Raw genomic sequence first — 26,329 nt, forward strand, 5'->3', positions numbered from 1 at the left:
GCTCTTTTAGGTCGAAAGATAATCCCTCAAAATTCTAAGTCGCTAACCCTTTATTTAAGGGTAATTTGAAGGGGTAAACACCCTTAACTTTATCTTTTTACTTGGTTGTTAATTAAGGTATTAATTTTTTTCAACAATCGTGAGCAAATTGTAAAGTGTAGAAAAATAGATTATTTTTTTAGGGGTGGGGGTTGCAAGCAACCTATTTCTTTAGGAGTGACACCTACCAAAAAATTCAAGAACAATGTTCTGTTACTTATCTAATATATCTGAAAATTACAAGTTGGTCGGATTACTGGAACATTGTTAAATAAATTACGCCATTATAATATTACAATACAAAAACAGTTTATTAAAATATAAGATTAAGTCTTCTATTTTTCTACCCTTCGTAATTTACTCACAATTACATTTTTCATCCTAATACCTTCATTAACAACCGAGAAAAAAGACAAATTTTAGGGTGTTCACCCTCATATTACCCTGAAATGATTGGTCAGCGACTTCAAATTTTGGGGAATCATCTTGCTTCCTAAATCAATAAAAATTGTCGCGGGGGTCGTTGGACCATGTTCATCCTTTATTTTTAAGAGCGGTGGGGAAATGCTTTTACACCCCCTCCCCCACAATGACAGCTGGGGGGGGGTAGTGAGTGGACCATGTTTATCCTGCTAGATCTAAGGTTACTTCGACGCGAAGGCGTTACAATTTTAATCGATCCCTTCGATACGAGTTCAAGAACGATTTTATCTTAAATTTAGGGGATCGAGGCCAGAGAATAAAGAGTAATTGTGGATCCCTTGAGCCAAGGACCAGCCTGGACTGTTCAGGCAGCTCCCTCGAACCTGTTCCGGATGTCCATGACAGACTTCGAGGGAGCAACCTGTGCAAAGGGGCTTGGCGGACGAGAATGGGACTCGGTAACGGGGTCAGGGGTCACAGGACAGGGGCAAGTAGAAGGCGAGACAGGTTCTAGAGGAGGGGGCGAGGCAAGAGGCAAAGCAACGAGGTAGATACTTAGCTGCTCGAGCTATTGTCAAACGATCGATTTGCACGTGAGCCGGGTGTACTATCTCTCTAATAATAGGCCGATATGCGCGCGCAATGCTCTCTGCCCGCGATGACGTTGCGTCTACAGTCTAAGGGGACCGAAAACAAGAGTTCACCTAACCCCGCAGTTAGGCCGAAACGGGGGGAGTAGGGCACAAACACGCGAGAACCTGCTGGTCTCGCTGATCACGTTATGTACAGGGATAATAGGCTCCTTCTTCCACAAACTCTTCAACTCCATCTTCTTTCGAACAGCTTTTCACAGTTCTTAAATCATAATCTTTGCACTGGACGCCATAGACCGTTCAGATTCGCGTTATTTATTATTGGATAATGGTATTTTCAGTGCGTTCGAGTGTGAAGAATTAATAGTTCTCCACTCGGCACTCTTATGCTGCAAGTCTGAAGCGAAAAGAGTGAATTGAAACAACTATTGCTAGACTTGCTAGTGTCCTCTTTCGGGGAACAGTGGACTGCGGATTTTCATAACGGACGGTTAGCTTGATCGTTAACCCTTCGACTGCGAAAAGGAAGGACAGCGGATTTGATGCATTCAAAATGAGTAAGTGTAATTTGAAACATTAGAAGAATTCCAGGCTGCTATTTACTTTACCGGACTCAAAATTTCTGTCTTTCTCCTACGAATTATGATGTATATTGTATTTAATCCAATAGATTTGTACCCGGAGAACTGCAGATCGAAGTTTCGAACCCCTAGGATCGATGGTTCAGGAGATACGATCGCTTAAAGTTGAGCATATTTCCAGTTTCTTTGGCGGCGCCCTTACCTGTCAAAAATGCTCAACTTTAAGCGACCGTATCTCCTCAACTATTGATCCTAGAGGATCGAAACTTCGATCTGCATTCGCGTCGGATACAAATCTACTGGATTACATACCAAATACATCATAATTCGTAGGAGAAAGGTACTTATCCGAATTTTAAAATACTGTTACATCATGTTCAACCTATTAAACATATTAAGAAAATAAATTTCAATGGTACTCCAGGTAGACAATTTTTATTTTGCATAGCGATCCGCTGTCTGCCCAATCGCTTTAGGCTACTTTAGTCGAAAGGGTCAACAATTGTTCAGAGAAAATGGAGAAGAAACCAGAGAGAATAGCGATAGCAGAGAAACAAGAAAATCAGAATTTCAACCGAAGTCCTCGGATCTTCTAGCGAGTTCCGAGATCCTCGGATCCATGAAAATCCGCAGATCTAAATTCCGACGAAGTGGAGTATAGTCAGCGATCTCTCCGGAACGAGATCATCGCGATCATGACGAAGGCACCTCTCCCGGTGCAGCCAGAGCCTAAAGTTCGTGATTCTTTGGGTGGTTCGATGGCCGCGATTTATCTCGAGTTGAAAAGAATAAAGAAAAATCGCGTAGATCCCCGGCGGATCCAGGGATCGTGTTCCCCTAAGGGGATATAACGCGGGGATGCTAGAATGATCTAAAGAGAGACAGATAGAGGTAGATAGAGGTAGAGACAGAGAAAGAGTGAAAGAGACAGAGAAATAATGATAGAAAGAGAGAAAGAGAGAGAGAGAGTGAGGAGGTTTTGGGTGTCCTACCTTTAACGTCATCGTCCTCGATCGTTGTGCTGCTGTCGGTAGATTCCTTCACCTGAGAGCCGTCGCCCTTCTTCGTGCTCCGACCTGGAGTGCGCAGAGCGTTTTTTCAGTGAGATCGGCAGACAATTATGGTTGGCAAAATTGTGTAATTCTCAGACAGACAAACGGAGAGAAAGAGAGAGAACCGTGGGGGTTGGTTGGTGGCAAGGGGCTAGGATTTTTCATCTCGAAAGAGAGAACACTTGGGATTCGGGTAGTTCGGTTAATAGAGAGGGAGAGCTTTTTCCACGCGACATAGTTTTCCACAGCTAGATTAGAGCACACAGAGGCGGCGATCCGATTAAGAGGATATGTCTAGGATCGGAGGACGTCGAGACAGAGTAAGAGAAATAGAGAGAAAGAGAGAAAAATAGTCCGGAGAATCGATAGAGGGTGGTCGATCGAGATCGATCGTCTCCGGGGATCGGCGCGATCGAGATGCGTTCCAGAAACCGCTGCACAGGATCCCCGGGGGATCTCAGTCTCGATTTTCAGGCTGGAAAAGGCTCCAGAGAGAGAATCTCGTTCGAGGTTTCATCGACAGGGATTTGGGAAGAGATTCGAGATCGTGCTGGAAGCGGCACAGGGAGAAAACAAGCTTGAAGAAGAAGAGAGAAATCGCACACTCCGGAGAGCTGTCACGCATCTCGATCCGCAAATCGAACTGCGATATCTGCGAGAGTCTGCCCATTGACGTTCGCACCCGATCAAATGGTTTTGCGTCCTTGAGAATAGGCCTGGGCAACTCGCGGCTCGCGAGCCGCAAGTCCTCTCCCCACTCCTGGAGGAAGTCGAGTCACGTGAGGCAAAGCACGATGGGGCGATAGGAAATGGTTGATAGTGGGGGAAGCGGTAGGTGGTGGGGAAACCGCTAGAAAGAAGTTGCCCAGGCCTGCTTCAGACTATCGAGACGCGTCTTTGCTAAACAAATGGATTCTTAACATCAAACCTACCAGGTGTTGAGAGTATCTGGTAAATTTTGCCTTTTGAAAATATTTTGCGACTCTAAAATCGAGAGATTGTCCGTAATTTTTAATACAGTAAATGCTTGGACAAGGAGAATCATTCCACTATATTCCATAAACGAATTTTTATAATTTGAATAATGGAAAACATGAAAGATTGTCCTTAATTTTCAATATAATAAATGCTTTGATAAGGAAAATTATTCTACTATTTTCCAGAAACGAATTTTTATAATTTCAATAATTGGGATGTATGAAAAATTGTCCGAAATTTTCAAAATAATAAATGCTTTGACAAGGAGAATCATTCCATTGTTTTCCAGAAATGAATTTTGATAATTTCAATAAATGGAATATATGAAGAATTGTCCGTAATTTTTCAATATAATAAATGCTTTGACAAGGAAAATTATTCCACCGTTTTCCATAAACGAATTTTTATAATTTCAATAATTGGGATGTATGAAGAATTGTCCGTAATTTTTCAATATAATAAATGCTTTGACAAGAAGAATCATTCCACTATTTTCCAGAAACGAACTTTGATCATTTCAATAAATGGAATGTATGAAAGATTATCCGATATTTTCAATATAATAAATGCTTTGACAAAGATAATTATTTTACTATTTTGCAGAAACGAACTTTGATAATTTCAATAAATGGAATGTATGAAAGATTGTCCGTAATTTTTAATATAATAAATTCTTCGACAAGGAGAATCATTCCACTATTTTCCATAAAAGAATTTTTATAATTTCAATAATTGGGATATATGAAACCAGTGCTTCGATCGAGGTAGATTTAATATTTATTACTGCAACATCTTTTTGGATATACTGTTGTTGTAGGATTCCTAGATCCGGTGCGAACGTGTTGGAGCCTCGATCGGCGAGGCAGGATCTCTCAAAGGTGCATGAACGATCTCAAACCAACTACAATCTGGCTGCATTCGTTGCAAGTGAACTGATGCTACTCGGTTCTATCGTTGTCTAGACTGCGGATTTTAGACACGAATTTGCGAACGCGTCAACGTGTACGGAATGAAGAGAGCAAATATTTATTGAAACATTTTCAATGGAAATTTATCGAATCAAATATAAAATTGATCGAATATAGATTTGGAAAAGTCCGCAGGCTAGTTGTGAATTAGATGCATCGTTTCTATGAAAATCTGAGAACCGCTACCTAGAAGAGCAAACTAGACTATGTTGAGAACCCCGCCTGGCTGATCGAGGATCAACCCTTCACACTCAAACGAAAGAATCTCAAAATAGAGTTCAGCAAATTCCAATTTTACCGAGTACAAATTTTAGAAAATCGTTTTACGTGGCAATTTGCAGTCATCTCAGAATTGTCGAGTGCGAAGGGTTCGGATAGAATGTACAATCGTAGTGGGGGTTGCCAGAGACCTTGAGCTTCGAGTCGCCAGAGATCCCAACTATAGATCGATCGGGATCGACGCAACCAGTTTCCGAAAACGTCGAGTGAAAGTCAGAGACGTAACCAATCGCTGTATCAGGCAGTAGAACGGCGACGCGATGATTAAACGAGCACGAGGTTTGTTCCAATTAGGTGACACGCCTGTTTAATCAACGGCCTTTGGATTTTATGCAACGAAATTCGAAACTCCAAATACTCAGAATTCTGTATCAGACGGTGAGTGAAATTAAAAAGATTCTTCAATTGTAAATTCATTTTTTTAAAAAGAAGAATTGCAAATAATTTCGAATCGAAACTTATAATTTCCGCGAGGCTGGCTAGCCACTTTGATGTAGCCATTACCCAGAATACTCAGAACTCTGTATCAGACGGTGAGTGAAATTAAAAAGATTCTTCAATTGTAAATTCATTTTTTTAAAAAGAAGAATTGCAAATAATTTCGAATCGAAACTTATAATTTCCACGAGGCTGGCTAGCCACTTTGATGTAGCAATTTCTGAGAGAAATATAATACTACAGTAAAGTCGCGTTTACTGTCCGCGATCATTGTCCAGTGCCTACTCACTGCACTGTCATGCTGTCCTTCTCTACGTTCGGCATTCTCTTGAGCTCCCGTCGCGGTAGACGGAGTCATAAGAAAGTAATGTCGGTATGCGATCACTGTCCGTGCAGAACACAGGCTGTTGGACAGTAAACGCGACTTTACGAAGGCGTTATCTAGACGAACAATGTCACATTATCTCCGACTTATTCCAATTATTAAAACAAAAATGTTCCCCGTTCATAGAGATCCACAGTCTGATAACTAGACTTTATGCATTCAAGAAGAAAATGGTCGAGATACAAAACAGTGAGAGTTTCGAAAAATCTGAGAATGTTGTTACGATGTTTTCAATGTAAACAATCTGCTGAGGGATCAAGTGAATTTTCATTCAACTCCTGCTGCTCGCAATGGTTAAAAAATATTTCAAATTTGCGACCAAATTGCGTCGATCCTGTCGGACATCGTGCTGCTAACTATAGTCTTCTAGAATAGTCTGTGAAAGATCTACGAAATCTAGACGTCTTCCCACAGGAAGAGAGAGAGAGAGATTGAAGATCAAGACAGGGTAGTAGATCGAGGAGGGGCGCGAGGACACGTCGTGACGTGTAACAAAATCAGTAAGAAAGTACAGATAGAGACAGAAAGACAGAGAGAAAGGAACATAAACAGTAGAGAGAAGAGAGAACGGATTGGGGGGGGGGTGGGGAACAGGGGATTCCGTTGGAACCAAGGCGGGGGAGCACTCTAGTGCATGTGTTCAGCATGCGAGACAATCGTGATTAATCAGTCAATCAATTAACCAGTGAAGAAAACCGGCGAGCGTGTTTCGGCCGATGCTCTCAAGACGAGATCGTACGTCGGTGCCAGGAGAAAAATGGTCCTCGGTGTGTTTACCTTTCTGATGGCTCCTTCTCGAGAGCTCGGCTTGGCGTGTATCCGTGCCAGAAGCGTCGTGAACGGTTCGCAAAAGAGAAACACTGTTAAACGGCATGCTTGGAGCTGCGTGCGATGCGTGTGCGAGTGTGCGTATATGCGTATCAAATATATATACTCGTACATGTTGGTCACCGATCGGTTAAGAAAGAAACCGGTGACACGTGTGTTCTGTGTGCGGTCGTAGTTTCGTGCGCTCTCGTGTTCTCCGGGAATCTCGTTTCCGAGACATCGTAGGCTTTCGCAGGAATAGAAACGGGACAAGGAGACAGAATCGCAAACAGAATCGCGACATTTTAGGCCAGGCTGCTCTCTGTATACTGTATATATACATATAATATATATATATATATAATTTGCGTGTGTTGGGGTTTCTGCTGTTTCTATTTCTTTTCGGTTTTTTTTTTCTGTCCCGTGGAAAACACACACACGTTCAGACGAAGAAGAAGCGTTTTGTCAATTTGGTCAAGCGGTGTTCGCGCGCTCCGGGAATTCTCACACGTTCCGCGGAACACGCGAACAATGGCCATTCTCGCAGCACATGCTGTGTATACCTCGAGTCGCTACGGCTCGTTTGTGTGTCTGTGTGTGTGTTTGCATTCCCAGTGTGCCGGCCGGTCGCCTGATCGAGAAATACCGGCGACAAGGATAGCAAGGAGATCGGAGGAAGAAGCGAGGCGGATAAGCGAACGCATGCCAACTGTCGGGAAACACGGACTCTCTCGTTCCGCGGTGGTTTCACCTGACGATAGCTCGGATTCGTCGATGTGCAGCTTCCGGTTCCGCGTAGGGGTCGGGTCGCCCCCGGTATCGATTTTAAAGAGGTTTAAGGAACTTTGGTTAATTATTGAGGAAATTCGGTTAATTATTGAGGAAATGGGCTCGAGTCTTTTATCTAGCCAGGAAGCGATGGTGCTAGGATCACTAGAGACCTCTAGGATCACTAGAGACCTCTGAGAGAAGGATCCTTTAAGTGGAGCATCTAGAAGGATCCTGTAAGAGAGACCTCTAGGTTCGCCAGAGACCTTTCAGGGAAGAATCCTGTAAGTGGGACATCCAGGAAAAGGATCCTCTAAGAGAGACCTGTAGGATCACTAGAAACCTCTGAGAGAAGGATCCTCTAAGTGAGACCTCTTGGAGAAGGATCCTTTAAGTGGAACATCTAGGAGGAGGATTCTCTAAGTGAAACATCTAGGAGAAGGATTCTCTAAGTGGGACCTTGACGAGAAGGATTCGCTAAGAGAGACCTTCAGGATCACCGGAGACTTTTGAGGGAAGAATCCTCTAAGTGGGACATCTAGGAAAAGGATCCTCTATATGGTATCTTTAGGAGAAGGATCCTCTAACTGAGACCTCTAGGAGAAGGATCCTCTAAGAGAGATCTCTAGGATCACCAGAGACCATTGAGGGAAGAATCCTCTAACTGGGACATCTAGAAAAAGGATCCTCTATGTGGGACCTCTAGGAGAAGCATCCTCTAAGAGAGACCTCTAGGATCACCAGAGACCATTGAGGGAAGAATCCTCTAACTGGGACATCGAGAAACAGGATCCTTTATGTGGGACCTCTAGGAGAAGGATCCTCTAAGAGAGACCTCTAGGATCACCAGACACCATTGAGGGAATAATCCTGTAAGTGGAACATCTAGGAGAAGGATCCTCTAAGTGGGACCTCTAGGAGAAGGATCCTTTAAGTGGGACCTCTTGGAGAAGGATCCTTTAAGTGGAACATCAAGAGGAGGATCCTTTAAGTGGAACATGTAGGAGGAGGATCCTTTAAGTGGAACATCTAGGAGGAGGATCCTCTAAGAGAGACCTCTAGGATCACCAGAGACCATTGAGGGAAGAATCCTCTAACTGGGACATCTAGAAAAAGGATCCTCTATGTGAGACCTCTAGGAGAAGCATCCTCTAAGAGGGATCTCTAGGATCACCAGACACCATTGAGGGAAGAATCCTGTAAGTGGAACATGTAGCAGAAGGATCCCCAGAGACCATTGAGAGAAGAATCCTCTAAGTGGGACATCTAGGAAAAGGATCCTCTAAGTCAGACCTCTAGGACCTCCTCTAGGGCCACCTCTAAGGGAATTCAATGGACCACTGGACACATTTCGGTGTCCCGTCTTCGGGTAGACAGGTCTCGGGACCTGTGGACTCTTCCCGCGTGGTTCTGTAATCGAAAGGCAATCTCCGCAACCGGCTATCATCGCGAGTTACCAGGAAACCGCTGCGGAACGAGCGATCAGTGATAATAGAAAACTGTCTGGGGCTGTGTGGCTAGTCGGTTTTCGGTTATCGTGTGCGTCGTCGTTGTTGTGGCTTATCGTATATCCGTCAGATATGGATCCTCTATATCGTATCGGGATCATCGAGAGATTTCGGAGATGTTATGGAGGGTGTTTTCGTTGCACCTCCGACCCACTTCGCGCACAAGTTTGCGTACCTTCGTCAAAAGCAATCATCAGTCATTCAGAGTTTTTTCTCGGATGTGTAGTTTTCTTTTTTTCTTTTCGTGTGCGTGTGTTCGTGTGTATATGAGAGATAGAGAAGAGAGATAGAGAGAGAGAGAAGAGAGTGAGAGAGAAGAGAGAGATAGTACAGACAGAGACAGAGAGAACGATTGATCGTTGGCTCGCGTTCTCTCGGACCGGAAAAAGCGAATCCGTTCTTCGGAATTCATGGGGATCTGGTTCATGAATTCTTTTCTTGATCCCAACGAACCCCCCACCCACTCTTTCCAAAATTTATGGACACGATCGAGTCGTTTCTATTTATCCGTATACACACACATCTGTAAGATCCAGGCTCGAGAATAAATTTCGGAATGCGTTCAACGTGTCGACCGCCACCACAGATTTATGGAGGCCCGGTTGTTTGCTCCTCGAACGATCGAGGGAGCTCAATCTACGATCCTGGATCGTGCCTCACCGCTGTTCGGTCACCAAGATCTCGCTGGAACGGTTGGACGCTGGAACGGAGCGTCGTGTGCCCGATACTAGAAAATCCGATTTTGACTCGAGCGAATTTGCGAGATTCGAGAACAACAGGTTACTAATTAATCGAGAACGGGTAGGACGATCGAGTAATTATCCAATTGTCCAGTGGACAGTCTTAATCTTTGCGAGGCGAGAGAACACGAGCAACGAGCAGGCTCGCGAATGATCGACACTAGATCGTGGATCGTCGATGATCGTGACGTGAAGATTGAAAGAGAGAGTTCGAAGAGAGAGTCGAGATTTTCTGAGAGAATCGGTGTGAGAGAGAGAGATCGAGTCGGTGATAAGCAACGATCCTTGCTATAATGAAGAGCAGATTAGTCGACGATATGGTCGCTTTGAAGATGAGCCTGGATCAGAACGGGATAATTGGTACAATTAACATAGATGACCGATGGAACGATCCGATAAGTGATTTTTGATAAGCGGTAGGACGTGCGAGAAGCTCGAGAGCGAATTATGAATCGGCTCTATCGAATAGGCCGCGTAAAAAGTGGCGAGAGCGATAATTCATTATTATTCGGGTCGGACTGGTGTCTGTGTCTATGTCTGTGTCTACGTAGATAAGTTGAGCATTCCCTTTGACGACCACTGTGGAGAGCAGACTATCACAGTGTGCATCCACTAGCGAGTAATTCTTCGAACGGAGACGCAGCTTAAATAATATCGAGTTGTCTTTCTTGTTATAAATTCGTAAGCTGCGTCTTCACGCGAGAGACATTGTAGAGCAGGCCTGGGCAACTTGTGCAGACTCCTCTCCCCACTCCTGGGTCCTCCCCATCAAACTGACTGGTGGTGGGGGAACGGTACACCGGTAGTGGGAGTCGTGAAACGATGATGAGAGTTGCCCAGGCCTTTTGTAGAGCAAGTATCCTAAGCTCTAGATCCTCTTTTCTAGGCTATTATGGAAGGCAACGTTCTCTGGACGGTAAAGAAAAGAGAATGACTTCATAACATTCGGACGTTCTTCCCGAGAGAATTTTTGTTTCGATAATTACAGTGAGTGACAGTCAGAGTTGGGCGAAAATTTTATTTAAACACAAGTTTCGAATAAAGTGGGTTTTTTCCAAGTGGGTTTTAAACTCACTTTATTCGAAATTTTTATTTAGATGAAACTTTTGCCCAGCTCTGACCACAGTAATATTTAAAAACTTTTGAAAGAACGATAACTTTTTTAATATCAGATCATACAAGTTGGAAAAATTGTTTGAAAAATTGCAACTGGTCGAAATCACGAAGAAAATTATAAAAGTTGTTGTTTTGAACTTTTTTATGCAAGCCAATGCAATGTTGAAAATTTGAAAAATACGTTCTGTAAATCTGTGTCGATTATACACATTCTGAAAATTTTATCGGAAGATGCGAAAAACGTTTGCGGTTTATCGCAACGTTGACCGATTTTGATGAAATTTTCAGAGTATGTAGAATTGGCACTGATTTGCAAAATGTATTTCTTAAAATTTCAATATTGGCTCCCATAAAAAAATTGTTGACAACAATTTCTAGTATTTTAATTTAGAAAAGACCTTCTGGATCACTTTAAAGAAGTTATCGTTAAAAATATCCGAATACTACTAGCATTTAGCAAACTTCCATCTTCCAACAGTTCAACTCGGTCCAATTCCCAGAGATAATATTTAAATTAAAAGAGCGTCCGAGCTGCCCGTATCGTTCCTATGAAAACGGCGGCTGCACAAACATTCGCGGATCGATGAGATCGAGATTTCGCACGATCGACGTCGGAAACATTCTCGAGCGGCCTCGCGATGGCGAGCGACCATCGGGGGTAGTAGAAAAGTGTGGAGACGTAGGATCGATGGGTGTTTCCGAGCGCGTAAGTGAAACAAATTGCCGACGAAAGGCCGGTCTCGTGTTTGCACGGCGGATTTCTCACGGAAATTGTTATACGGCAACGAAACTATTTGATGGGGCTTCGCGATAGCGCACGCGAACATCGCCGACTCGTTGTATTTCCACCAGGAAATTACGTTTCTTTCGGAACTTCCGCGAGAAGTATTCAGAATCGCGGGAACGAGTGGACTTCGCAGATAGAAAATTGCTGTCTCCTTCCGAAGAAGCACGGGCTCGCGATCTTAACGGGTCGGGAATGTTTCTCCATAGAGATTGATTATTCGCGCGGCGTGCAGGGGCGGATTGAGCGGTCCTAAGCGTTGCTTAATCAAAGGGCCCCGAGGTCTTAAAATATAAAGACTTTGGAAATCAACGAAAAGGTTCAAAAACCCTCCATAAAATAATCGAACAAATCTAAAAACAAAATGCTAAATTTATGGCCCCTAAGTTGAACTCTATGGAATTTTTGATTACTTTTCTTCTTGAAACTCTTTTTTAGGGGGGAGCGCCGAAATTTTGACCACTCAGGGCCCCCACTCATTCCGATCCGATCATCGAAAAGGTTTAAAAAACCCTCCAAAAAACAATCGAACAAATCTAAAAACCAAATGCTAAATTTATGGCCCCTAAGTTGAACTCTATGGAATTTTTGATTACTTTTCTTTTCTTCTTGAAACTCTTTTTTAGGGGGGAGCGCCGAAATATTGACCACTCAGGGCCCCCACTCTTCCCGATCCGACCACCGAAAAGCTTCAAAAAACCCTCCATAAAATAATCGAACAAATCTAAAAACAAAATGCTAAATTTATGGCCCCTAAGAGTTGCACTCTATGGAATTTTTGATTACTTTTCTTTTCTTCTTGAAACTTTTTTATAAGGTAGGGCCGAAATTTTCACGACTCAGGGCCCCCACTCTTCCCGATCCGATCACCGAAAAGCTTCAAAAAAACCCTTCATAAAACAATCGAACAAATCTAAAAACCAAATGCTAAATTTATAGCCCCTAAGTTGCACTGTATGGAATTTTTGATTACTTTTCTTGTCTTCTTGAAACTCTTTTTTAGGGGAAAGCGCCGAAATTTTGACCGCTCAGAGCCCCTACTTGTCTCGATCCGCTCCTGGCGGCGAGAACGTTGCCCTCCGGAGTTTCGCGGAGTTAGGTTAGCAAAATCGATTGATCCCGAGAGGGCACACGCTCGAAGTTTCGATCGAGGTGTCGATAAGCTCGAGTCGAGTCGCGTGCCCTTTCATCGATAGATATTCGGTGGTTTCGCTAAAAAGTCGTTCGGGACCTATTCTACTTCTACCGAACGTGTTGTCGGCTCGATGACGAATATACTCGTCGACACTCCGACGACGCCTACCTGATCGTGCATCGAGCATCGAGTGTTTTCTCGACGTGTCTCGTCTCGTTTAGGCACGAGGACACCTTGATTGATCGCCTCGGTGACAATTACAAAAATTCTAGAGATATATAATCACGAGCGATTAATCGAGGCCTCCTCGTAAACATAAGTGGCGGAACTAATATAAAATCTATTATACACATAGACTAATCGCAGTCAAGTCGCGCCGGAATAACGTCGCGTCGGGTTGACAGTGTGAGCTTGCCTTTGTGTACCGGAAGTATGCTGTCTATCACGCGGAGTCAGGCCTGTTCCCTTTCAAGCGAATCTTCGTGAAAATTTCGCGGGAAAATCGAACTGTTAAAGAGGACCAGTTTTAATTACAGTGAAGCCTCGATCTAAGGAAAACCCTTGTGCTGTTCCAAAACCAAATATGTTGATCAAAGTCTCGCAAAAAATAATGAAAAATATATAAAGAACTTTGTAATTTGTTCCTTAAACTGTTCCTTATCTTCTTAAGGCAGCTTCATCGCGGGCTACGCCCCTCAGTGGAGGAGATAGGCGAACTGACTAAGATCGTACAGCTCCGTCCATGCCCTCGGTGGAGGGGATATTCGTTTTACTTAGATCCTACAGTGCACTTTCTCTTAGATCAAGGCCTTACTGTGAATTCGAAAACTAACTTTCACTTTGTTTCCTCTAGAGGATCCTGTGATCTCGGGTCTGGACACTTTCATCCAGATTTTACAATTTTTAACCAGGGACCAAAGATAACAGTTATTCTAAAATTTTCTACGATAAAAATCACTAATAGAATGTTGATTATTATTGAAATTCAAGATAATGTAGACGAAATATAAAGAATAAAGTTCGAGGAACTACATGATTAAAAAATATCGATTCTTATACTTTCTGGTTACAAATAACAGTTATTAGTGTCCGAAAAATTGGACTCTCCTCGATAACTGTTATCGATGAAGAAAAACTGTTTCGGTAGCTAAAAGCAGTTATCGATTAGATAAATTTATTTCGATCGATCACAACAGTTATCGATGATCGAATTTCTTTTCACTTGTTCGTAATAATTATTGATGAGAAAATTCATTCTGGTTGCTCATTTAATTATGAAGTTGTCTACTCTTTTTCGGATGGAGCAAGTCTGTGAAATTCATTGAGTAGGTTTCGTACAACAAGACGAATCAACAGACTATAAGAACAACACAAAATCTGTTTGTTTGTCACATTAAATTTTGATTGTAACAATTAATTTTACGAATAAAAAATTTATGAAATAATTGACAGTCTTAACATTTGAAAGTTGCACTATTTAATGATAACTATTACAAATTACCTTCATCAGTAACTGTTATGAGCGATCGAAATGAACTTTTCTCATTGATAACTGTTATGAGCGATCGAAATAAATTTATCTCATCGATAACTGTTATGAACGATCGAATAACTCATCGAATAACTGTTATGACTACTCAGCGGATGTTTATGCAAAATAAAAAATGTCTGCATCGATTCTAAGACACAGAAGCTAAATAAAAATGTCTTTCTTCTTTTAATTATTTTATTAAACTGGAATTTAGATATGTCTACTGCTTTAAATTGTACATACCAATTTTTGTTATAAATGCATAAAATCCGCAGTCTAGTTATGAGCGCGGTCGAAATAAATTTCTCTCATTGATAACTGTTATAAGTGATCGAAATGAATATCTTTCAACAACATTTACCAACAAGAGAGAAAATTTTCGGTTACTTATAATCCTTATTTGCAACCAATTCGATCTCAGTCGATGAAATACTTGTTATTCTATGATTTCTTTTCTTTTTGATTATAACAGTTATGGTCCCTGTTTTCAACTAAACAATCTATTTTCAAAAAGCGGTCTACAGAAAGTTCCTTCGCAAAAACGTCTAGCCCGAGAAGCGACTTGGAAACAGAGCCCAACTCCGGTCTACGGATGCAGGATGCGTCTCTACTCGACTAAAAACGTACGGTTCTAGAGCGTTCTATGGGGTTTTGACGGTTTCGTGCTGCTCGTACACTCCTGGTGGAGGGTGTAACAGGTACACGCAGGTGCACGAGGTGCTTGAGCACACGTCAGGTACATACGAATATACACAGAATAATACATTATAATACTGTTCGTTCGAGCATGTCTAGTACTGGGGACGGACGAGCGAACGCTGTGTATGGGTGTGTGGAAAACTAACAACTGGGCTTTGTGTGTACGTATGCAGATATATACAAATTACAGTTTCCGTGTGTCTCTGCGTGTGCGTGTGGCTCCGTGTGTATCTATATACAAACGTACATAACACAGACGTGTAGACTGGTCGTCAATATTCATATCCGATCTATCGGAACGTTTGCTATTCCCCGACTAAATTTAAATAGACGGAATCGTCTGAAACATTTTATTGTTTTCGTTAATGATTCCGGAAAATCAGGGTAAAGAGAACAATGGGATAAAAATCATAGCGACAGAGAATATTCGTTCTCGATATTACAATACTACAGTAAAGTCGCGTTTACTGTCCACGATTGGGTACGCGATCACTGTCCATGGCCTAGCCACTCCACCGTCATGCTGTTCTTCTCTGCGTTCGGCTTTCTTTCGAACTCTCGGCGCGAGGAACTTTACTTTACCGGCCTCAAAATTTCTGTCTTTCTCCTACGAATTGTGATGTATATGGCATGCAATCCAGTAGATTTGTACCCGGAGAACCTGCAGATCGAAGTTTCGATCCTCTAGGATCAATAGTTGAGGAGATATGATCGCTTAAAGTTGAGCATATTTCCAGTTTCTTTGGCGGCGCCCTTACCTGTAAAAAATGCTCAACTTTAAGCGACCATAGCTCCTCAACTATTTAACCTAGAGGATCGAAACTTCGATCTGCATCCGCGTCGGCTACAAATCTACTGGATTGCATACCAAATACGTCATAATTCGTAGGAGAGAGGTACTAATTTTGAGTCCGATAAAGTAAAGTTAATAAACTTCGAATCGGATCTTGTAATTTCCACGAGGCTGGCTAGCCACTTTGATGTAGCCAATTTGCAGAGAAATATAATACTACAGTAAAGTCGCGTTTGCTGTCCGCGATCGGGTACGCGATCACTGTCCAGTGCCTAGCCACTCCACTGTCATGCTGTTCTTCTCTGCGTTCGGCTTTCTTTCGAACTCTCGGCGCGAGGAACTTTACTTTACCGGCCTCAAAATTTCTGTCTTTCTCCTACGAATTGTGATGTATATGGTATGCAATCCAGTAGATTTGTACCCGGAGAACCTGCAGATCGAAGTTTCGATCCTCTAGGATCAATAGTTGAGGAGATATGATCGCTTAAAGTTGAGCATATTTCCAGTTTCTTTGGCGGCGCCCTTACCTGTAAAAAGTGCTCAACTTTAAGCGACCATAGCTCCTCAACTATTGATCCTAGAGGATCGAAACTTCGATCTGCATCCGCGTCGGCTACAAATCTACTGGATTGCATACCAAATACGTCATAATTCGTAGGAGAGAGGTACTAATTTTGAGTCCGATAAAGTAAAGTTAATAAACTTCGAATCGAATCTTGTAATTTCCACGAGGCTGGCTAGCCACTTTGATGTAGCCAATTTGCAGAGAAATATAATACTACAGTAAAGTCGCGTTTGCTGTCCGCGATCGGGTACGCGATCACTGTCCAGTGCCTAGCCACTCCACTGTCATGCTGTTCTTCTCTGCGTTCGGCTTTCTTTCGAACTCTCGGCGCGAGGAACTTTACTTTACCGGCCTCAAAATTTCGGTCTTTCTCCTACGAATTGTGATGTATATGGTATGCAATCCAGTAGATTTGTACCCGGAGAACCTGCAGATCGAAGTTTCGATCCTCTAGGATCAATAGTTGAGGAGATATGATCGCTTAAAGTTGAGCATATTTCCAGTTTCTTTGGCGGCGCCCTTACCTGTAAAAAGTGCTCAACTTTAAGCGACCATAGCTCCTCAACTATTGATCCTAGAGGATCGAAACTTCGATCTGCATCCGCGTCGGCTACAAATCTACTGGATTGCATACCAAATACGTCATAATTCGTAGGAGAGAGGTACTAATTTTGAGTCCGATAAAGTAAAGTTAATAAACTTCGAATCGAATCTTGTAATTTCCACGAGGCTGGCTAGCCACTTTGATGTAGCCAATTTGCAGAGAAATATAATACTACAGTAAAGTCGCGTTTGCTGTCCGCGATCGGGTACGCGATCACTGTCCAGTGCCTAGCCACTCCACTGTCATGCTGTTCTTCTCTGCGTTCGGCTTTCTTTCGAACTCTCGGCGCGAGGAACTTTACTTTACCGGCCTCAAAATTTCGGTCTTTCTCCTACGAATTGTGATGTATATGGTATGCAATCCAGTAGATTTGTACCCGGAGAACCTGCAGATCGAAGTTTCGATCCTCTAGGATCAATAGTTGAGGAGATATGATCGCTTAAAGTTGAGCATATTTCCAGTTTCTTTGGCGGCGCCCTTACCTGTAAAAAGTGCTCAACTTTAAGCGACCATAGCTCCTCAACTATTGATCCTAGAGGATCGAAACTTCGATCTGCATCCGCGTCGGCTACAAATCTACTGGATTGCATACCAAATACGTCATAATTCGTAGGAGAGAGGTACTAATTTTGAGTCCGATAAAGTAAAGTTAATAAACTTCGAATCGAATCTTGTAATTTCCACGAGGCTGGCTAGCCACTTTGATGTAGCCAATTTGCAGAGAAATATAATACTACAGTAAAGTCGCGTTTGCTGTCCGCGATCGGGTACGCGATCACTGTCCAGTGCCTAGCCACTCCACTGTCATGCTGTTCTTCTCTGCGTTCGGCTTTCTTTCGAACTCTCGGCGCGAGGAACTTTACTTTACCGGCCTCAAAATTTCGGTCTTTCTCCTACGAATTGTGATGTATATGGTATGCAATCCAGTAGATTTGTACCCGGAGAACCTGCAGATCGAAGTTTCGATCCTCTAGGATCAATAGTTGAGGAGATATGATCGCTTAAAGTTGAGCATATTTCCAGTTTCTTTGGCGGCCCCCTTACCTGTAAAAAATGCTCAACTTTAAGCGACCATAGCTCCTCAACTATTGATCCTAGAGGATCGAAACTTCGATCTGCATCCGCGTCGGCTACAAATCTACTGGATTGTATACCAAATACGTCATAATTCGTAGGAGAGAGGTACTAATTTTGAGTCCGATAAAGTAAAGTTAATAAACTTCGAATCGAATCTTGTAATTTCCACGAGGCTGGCTAGCCACTTTGATGTAGCCAATTTGCAGAGAAATATAATACTACAGTAAAGTCGCGTTTGCTGTCCGCGATCGGGTACGCGATCACTGTCCAGTGCCTACGCACTCCACTGTCATGCTGTTCTTCTCTGCGTTCGGCTTTCTTTCGAACTCTCGGCACGGTAGACGCAGTCATAAAAAAATAATGTCGGTATGCGATCGCTGTCCGTGCAGAATACAGGCTGTCGGACAGTAAACGCGACGTTACTGTATTGAGAACGTCGTGAACCTCGGAAATAATTTCTAAGAAAATCATTCGACGGCCAATTTATATTTTGCATGGTTAATTAATATACACGGCTGGATGTTTGTCTTTTGATTGGCTAGAAAATTCCGCGAATCAATTTTTACGAAAATGTGGGGGGGGGGGTGCGAGAAAATATCGAGATTCCCGAAATTTTCGGGTTCCCGCACACCTGTAGAAAATATGCAACAACTTTGGAGAAAGGGATCATCGGCTTCGCAAACGTTCTTCTAGGTCGCGGACACGAATACCACGCAAGAAGTCTGGGACATGCGTCTCGAATTTCGCCGACAGTCACGGACTGGTTAGCGATACTGAACACGCACACGGTTGATAAAAAAACGGATTGCCGGTTCTTGGGCAATTCTCGCTAGTGGACCGAAACAGTTGCCGAAGCGGTTCGGTGCTCAAGACAAGATACCTCGGTTCCTTTTGGTTTCAAATCGCGATTCATAGAGTCGCCAGATTACGTCCCCACTCTACCTTCCCCCTCTACCACGCTATTCCCCCCACTTCCGCGCCGCGGTCACGTGACTAATCCGGAAGAGAAGGGGTAACTGTTTTCCTGTTTCGATTCGAGTAAATTCCCTTCGTCTGGCGACTCTGTTGATAGATCCCCGATAGTCCGTCCCCACCTTTGTAGATCATCGATCCGGATAGAACGTAGGATCGATCCATGGATCGCGCGCGAGACGAGTCGTCGAAACGAACGAAAGATCGACCAAGCAAGCGAATCGATCCCACCGTGAGAAATGAGCATGTTTCCTCTGCGTTCTGTGATCTTGATCTTTCCTTTCGTGATCGCGTGGTATGCTTGAAAGCGACGAAGCATGATAAAAAGATAGTAAACACACACAACGACCGATGATCGTGATTATGAGGATATCTAGAACTGCTTGAGTCCACTGCGACGACGATTCGCGTTACCCAGAATTCAATACAGGTGTTCTAATACACGTGATCTATGCATGTCCACGCAGCAGGCGCATTCAACGGAGGATCCAAAGAAATCGAAAAGAATCGTTCGGAGGATCCAAAAGGGAATCGAACAGAGAATAATCGTGTTCGGAGGATCCAAAAAAGAAATCCAAGAGAATAATCATTCGGGGGAACGGAAACAGAGAGAAGACAAACTGAGAATAAGTTTTCTGGGTAACGTAGCACAGTCCTTGCAGGATATGAGGTGTGCGAGAGCCAAGTGCATCCACTATGAAGTACACCGGGTATATGTATGTATATATGTATGTATGTATGTATGTATAATATGCATGTGTGAACGACGCTCAGAGTCAGCGAGGCTGAAATTCGGAGCAAACTAGCCAAGAGAATCGAGAGAATTTTTCTGATTGAATTTCACACAGGTGGACATTTCACCTCGCTGCTCCGCGATCGAATGGATCTATGGGATCTAGGGGGCTCCAGATCTTCGGGGCACGAGCGGGAATGATCTCGGTGCTTCGTCGCGTGGCCACGATCGCTAATTACAATTACTGTACTCATTTGTTTCACTGTAAACGATTAGTTAAGTAAACGATATAATTTGTTTTCTATATTTTAATATATTCAAATTTATTTTCAATATTTTAGTATTTCTATATTTTAATATTTCTGTATTTTAATATTTCTATATTCATTTTCTATAATTTCTATATTTATCTTCTACGTTTTCTATATTTTATCATTTTAATATTTTAATATTTTCGATATTTTAATGTCTCTATATTTATTTTCTATATTTTAATATATATTCATTTTCTATAATTTCTATATTTATTTTCTATATTTTTTATATTTTAACATTTTAATATTTTCGATATTTTAATGTCTCTATATTTATTTTCTACATTTTAATATTTCTTTATTCATTTTCTATATTCAAATAGTTCTATATTTATTTTCTATATTTTTTCTATATTTTGATATTTCTAAATTTATTTTCTATATTTTTTCTATATTTTGACATTTCTATATTTTCTATATTTTAATATTTCTATATTTTCTATTTTTTAACATTTTTAGATTTCCTATATTCTCTATATTTTCTATATTTTCTGTATTCTCTATACTCTCTTCCAATTCTTCAAGATTTTTATGAAATTTTCAGAATATATAAATAATCGACGCAGATCTACAAATCGTATTTTTTAAATTTTCAAGATAGACACCCATAAAAAAGTTGTAAACAACAACTTCTAGTATTACATATTTTGTATATTTTAATATTTCTATATTCATTTTCCATAATTTCTATTTCCCAATATTTCTATATTTATCTCTTCTATATTCTCTATATCTTCCATTCTGCAAGATATCCACCCCCTGGTTTGTACACTCTTCTAAGACACCCAGTACATTCGACTACCGCGCAGAATTTTCCACAAATTGAAAAGCACGGTTACCGCCCCTCTCACGCAAGTTTACTTCCATTCTAAGCACCAGAGCTAAGTGCATTCGTCGTTTTATTTATTTTTAGTTGAACCGTCGCGATTTTTGAGCAATTTTCTCCGAGAAAGAAGAGGGGGGTTAGAAAACGAATTTTCCGCGGAAGGCGCCCCGGAGGCGTCCCGTTAACCGGCTCCTCGGGAAACTCTGAGGGAAATTCGTTTACTCGGTCGGTGAACGCTATCCTCGTTCTACTTAATCCTCTTGCTGCGTGGGAGTGTGCGAAACCGTGTGCGGGGGTGGATGCACGCGAGCCACCCTCTCCTCTCTCGTTGGAGGACGCTAACGTCTTAATAAGGGTAGTAAAGCTGCGTGCGCGGCCACGTCTTGAAGCACCTCTTCAAAACAACGAAAGGGCTGATGAACAACTATCCTCTCTTGTATATATGTATCTACTTATGTTTATACTCGTGTACACGTACATATATACACAGAGAGAGATCGAGAAAGAGAAAGAAAATGATAGAAATAGAAAGAGAATAAAGGGACAGGTTTTCTGCAAGTGTTCGTGTGTCTGTGCAAGACGAATAACGTGGTTGGTTTATGGGTTATGAATTCAGGAATGTGTACAGAGAAAAAGAGAAAGAAAGAAAGAAAGAAAGAGAGAGAGAGGCAAAGATAGAGATAAACGATGGAGGAAGACAGAAGATACAGAAATAGAAAGACAGGGTGGGTGACAAGGGGCGTAAAATTTAATGGGAGATATATGATAAAAGTACTGTCTGTCGTGGTCCATGAAGCGCTGAAGAGGGCCGGAGGTACTTACCCTGTGCATCATACTTACTGGAAAAGTTCCTCGTCGCCAACATGGTCGTCAGAATAGCGACCTGCGGACAAACAAAGGAGAACAGAATATATATATATATATATGTGTACGTGTGTACACAACGTGGTTCCATTCGTCTTCGTTATCTATTAAACCGTGGACAAACTCATTCGTATCAATCTACACGGTGTTTCGTTTGCCTCGATACACGCGGTGGCTACCACGGGAAAGTTCATTGATATTAATGTGTACACCGATGCTTGTATCTAAGGTGGAAGGAACACCTTCGGCGAAAGTCGTCCGACGTCTGTTCCATTCGTCTGACTTAGAGGAAGACGGAAGAAATCGTTTCTAAGCTGGGTGAACTTGTCCATTAGGGAGGTTCTCACGGGTTTCAATGAACTCCGGATTGTTGTCAAGGTCATCTTTCTGAACGACGTTTCCCTTTAGAGTTTTTAGTGGTCGGCTTTAGTTTATGAGATTTTTGTGAACAAATTTGAAAATCTATTTGTCGATGAACTACCCCCTCCCTTTCTGATTTCAATGACGTTCACATTTGTTGTCAGGGTTCTTATTTAGAACAACATTCCCCTTTAGAGTTTTTTAGTGGTCGGCTTTACTTTACGAGATATTTGTGAACAAATTTGTCAATTTATTTGTCGATGAACTACCCCCTCTCCGATTTCAGTGACCCTAAATGTGTTGTCAAGGTCACCATTTTGAACAACATCTCCCTTTGAAGTTTCTGGCAGTTGATTTAGTTTACGAGATATTTGTGAAAAAATTTTTAAATCTATTTTTCGATGGGCTATCCCCTCTCCGATTTTAATGACGTTCAAATTTGTTGTCGAGGTCGTTATTTAGAACATTTCCCTTTGTTTTTGTAGGTCGGCTTGACGCTGAGTATAATACAGATTATTCTTGGATCTGATCCAGACCTAGTCTATGCCTTTACAAGAAAAGTTTTTTGCAATTTGTAAACTAAAATCGACCGCCAAACAATAAAATGAAATGTTGTTCAGAATAGTGACCTTGACAACATATTTCAATGTAATTGAAATCTGAGGGGGGACCCTAATTGCAAGTTGACCGCAAGGTGTACATACTAGGTGTTTCCATTCTTATAGAACGTCTGTGTATAATTAAGTCGTGCAATATATCGAAACGATTAGCAATTTGACCGTGCAAATGGTTCTTTGATCGAATATTGAGAAATACATCGCTTTTGTACTACATACTTGAATTTGTCAAAATTTGAAACGTCCTGTAGAAATAGGAACAGCGTTAAAACTCAAATCTCTGAAATATAATATGTAATAATTGCTGGGTGATTCTAACACAAGTTATAGCACGCTTAAAAAAATCGTTGGCGTTTCAAGAATTGTGTGTAATCGATTTTGAAACGTCCTCTAGAAGGAACAGCGTTAAAACTCAAATCTCTCGAATATGTAATAATTACTGGGTGATTTTAACAAGCTATAGAACGCTTTTAAAAAATCGTTGGAGTTTCAAGGCGTTTCTAACAGTTGAGTGCACCGATTTAGAAGCGTCCTGTAGATATCGAGAATCAGTGAAATCACTGAAAGATTTTAATAAGTAGTCGAATGCTTGAAACAATCTTTAACATTGTACTTCCAAAAAAAAAAAAAAAGAATCCTCGTCATTTCAAGGAAGTAACAGTTGAGTGCACCGATTTTGAAGCGTCCTGTAGATATAGAGAATCAGTGAAATCAGTGAAATCACTGAAAGATTCTAATAAGCAATCGAATGTGCTTGAAACAATCTTCAACATTGTACTTCCAAGGAATTCAAACATTGAATCTATCAATTTTGGAGCGACCTGTAGAAATCGAGCGAGCAGGAACCCCGCAGCGGGCCGCAATGCATCAAAAGCGTCGGGAACAAGAAGCAGCCTGCGTTCAGAAACCCGAGCAGAGGCCGTAAATATCAATCAAGAAACACGAGACGCGGCGGTCGAGCGACGAGAAGAGCACAGAATGAAAAAAGAAAAAGGGAAAAATACCGGCGAACGGTTTCGCGAAAACCAAACGGAAGAGAGAGAGAGAGAGAGAGAGAGAGAGAGAGAGACAGCGACAGAGCAAGCGAGAGGGAGAGAAAGAAATGGGGTAACTCGAGCTTTGTTATTCATTCGAGTCGGCGAATGGTGCAATAACGCCGCGTAACAGGTTAAGTATCGCGGCTCTAATTAACTCAACTTTCGATCGCGGCTGATGAAAACTCCACCACTGGCAGAGAGACGAGAAAGAAGAGCGGGGGCAGGGGGTGGAAACTATCAAACTCGTTTAACAGGAATTTTATTTAGCCGGTGCACGTTCCGGGACGTTTAATTTCCCGCGTCCCGACGCCCCACAAGATTTTCTCCAAGACGACCTCCATTTTTCGCTAGCCCCTCGCCGAAATCTTTACGAACGCTGTCAATTCATCAACCCAACGTCGCCTGAGGAGGAAAGGCAGCGCGAATTCAGAGGAGAAAGGTACCCCCTCCAGTACCAGACAACACCCCCTCCAAACCAGACTCCTACGTGGGGACTTCTACCAATTATGATGTATTTGGTATGTGATCCAGTAGATTGGTACTCGGCACGGATGCAGATCGAAGTTTCGATCCTCTAGGATCAATAGTTGACGAGATATGATCGCTTGAAGTTGAGCATTTTGACAGGTAAGGGCGCCGCCAAAGAAACTGGAAATATGCTCAACTTTAATCGACCATATCTTCTCAACTATTGATCCTAGAGGTTCGAAATTTCGATCTGCAGGTTCTCCGGGTACAAAATTTACTGGATTACATACAAAATACATCATAATTCGTAGGAGAAAGGCACGAATTTTGAGTCCGGTAAAGTCAAGAGCAGCCGAAATAACATTCTGTTTGGTATCTATTCCTTGCAATCGATACTGACTATTTCTATTTTGCAGAAAGATCCGCAGTCTAGTAATTATATTTAAGAAAGTCTGAAATTCTTGGTCCCTTAAGGCGTAGTTTATCCTTTGCGAAAATTCAACTGGTAGTTAAGAAAATAATTGGAACTTTCTGAAATACAGATTGTTTTGTTGTTGATAGAGAAACAGTGACACTGTACCAACCCCTTGATAAAAGAACGATATTCAGGTTAGGACGATACAGTGTTTACCCAGCTGGAATGAGAGTATCCTCGCGAAACAGGGGACAAAAAGGCGAAAACACTTTCGGTTTTTTCCTCGGATAAGAGAGCTCGGATGAATAAAACATGCTGTTTCTTTCGTCTTTGAGACTGCGGGATGCAAAGGAAGCGGTTCGGCACGCGATACCGTCTATCGCTTCAATCCCGATAAAAGACGCTCGCGATGCAAATTAACCGAGTTGATCTATCGATCTCTGCACGATGGACACGGCCATTCGCTTCTAGAGACGCTGGACGATCCATGGATTTCCGGAAGCGGAATAATCCTGAAATAGAGAACAATTCTCGAATCGATAGAAGATAGTCGAGCAAGAGAATTTTCGAATCAGTGATGTTTCCCTACGGTTTCCGCTCTATTTATTTATTTACTTTTGTTAATGGCCGCGTGCTCGGACAACGAGCACGCGGAGAATTGCTCAATGACTCGTTGATTATTAATGGGACGCGATCAAACTGCAAATACCTCGGGAATGGCCGGCTGTTCCTCGTGTTGCCTGCGCAACGAGAATCTGCTCTTCAACCCCTTCATGTTTTCCTGCTGCTCCCTGAGAGAAGTTCACACTTTTCACAGTTCACCAGTGTTCCGCGAATAGTCACTCACTGTATCACTAAATCGTCGGAAATCAATGACAGCTGTCTCTTTACTTCACCGGACTCAAAATTTGTGCCTTTCTTCTACGATTTATGATGTGTATTTGGTATGTAATCCAGTAGATTTGTACCCGGAGAACCTGAAGATCGAAGTTTCGATTCTCTAGGATCAATGGTTCAGGAGATATGGTCGCTTAAAGTTGAGCATATTTCGAGTTTCTTCGGCGGCGCCCTTACCTGTCAAAAATGCTCAACTTCAAGCGACCATATCTCCTCAATTATTGATCCTGGAAGATCGAAACTTCGATCTGAAATAAATACACTAAATACTAATACTAATTACGTCATAATTCGTGGGAGAAAGGTACTAATTTTCAGTCCGGTAAGGTAAAGTTTACCCGTAATGACCACTAGCAACATGTGACGCCACAGGTTTTACTTTTCTAAACAATCGCGTTGGAAATATTTCGAAACTAGATCTCCACCAGGTCTATAAATATCACCAAAGACGCAGTCCAATTCCCAGTGCAAATTAATCGAAAGGAAACGCGGAAACGAGCGCATCGGGCCACAATCATCCCCTGTATCAACCCCTGCGTCAGGAAGCCACCATTAGCCGCAAATACTAATCACATTCGTTGCTAATGGAACGATCGCGTGATTGGAAGCTCTGCCTCCGTTCGACTGACTCCGGACGGAGCATTGATCCGACCGAAAACACGAAAAACTATGTTTACAAGACGAATAGAGAGGGGCGAGAGAGTTGTTATTTATGCGAATGACTATTACGTCACCCGCTTAATCACTGCCAGGTAGAAGACGGACGACCCCGATGATCCCGCAGGCAGTGTCGTCTTATCGGTCGAATAGATCCCTTTCATCCCCTAAATCACCGTCGTCTATTGTCACCTCTATTATTAATGGGAAAGGTACCTGTAAATAATACCGTTCCGCGCGACCTATACAGCGTTTTTATTTCACCGAGGGCAATCGAATGTTTTTCCGATATTTGAAATTTCGCTT

General features: G+C 42.2%; 1 protein-coding gene across 30 annotated transcripts in view; it reads right to left on the reverse strand.

Annotated features, from left to right (window-relative positions):
* Positions 1 to 26,329, reverse strand: part of Camkii (Calcium/calmodulin-dependent protein kinase II) — a 194,330-nt gene that overhangs the window by 46,430 nt on the left and 121,571 nt on the right. For 13 of the 30 annotated variants that reach the window (XM_076440398.1, XM_076440396.1, XM_076440388.1 and 10 more), the window contains exons 10-11: positions 21,531 to 21,591; positions 2,629 to 2,712 (exon numbers count right to left, since the gene is read on the reverse strand). In XM_076440398.1, the coding sequence (XP_076296513.1) occupies positions 2,629 to 2,712; positions 21,531 to 21,591 (145 nt within the window). The remainder of the gene's footprint in view (positions 1 to 2,628; positions 2,713 to 21,530; positions 21,592 to 26,329) is intronic. The other 17 variants (XM_076440400.1, XM_076440399.1, XM_076440392.1 and 14 more) reach the window with 3 other exon arrangements.

This window comes from Lasioglossum baleicum, chromosome 16 (assembly GCF_051020765.1).
Source record: "Lasioglossum baleicum chromosome 16, iyLasBale1, whole genome shotgun sequence".
Taxonomy (NCBI): Eukaryota; Metazoa; Arthropoda; class Insecta; order Hymenoptera; family Halictidae; genus Lasioglossum; species Lasioglossum baleicum.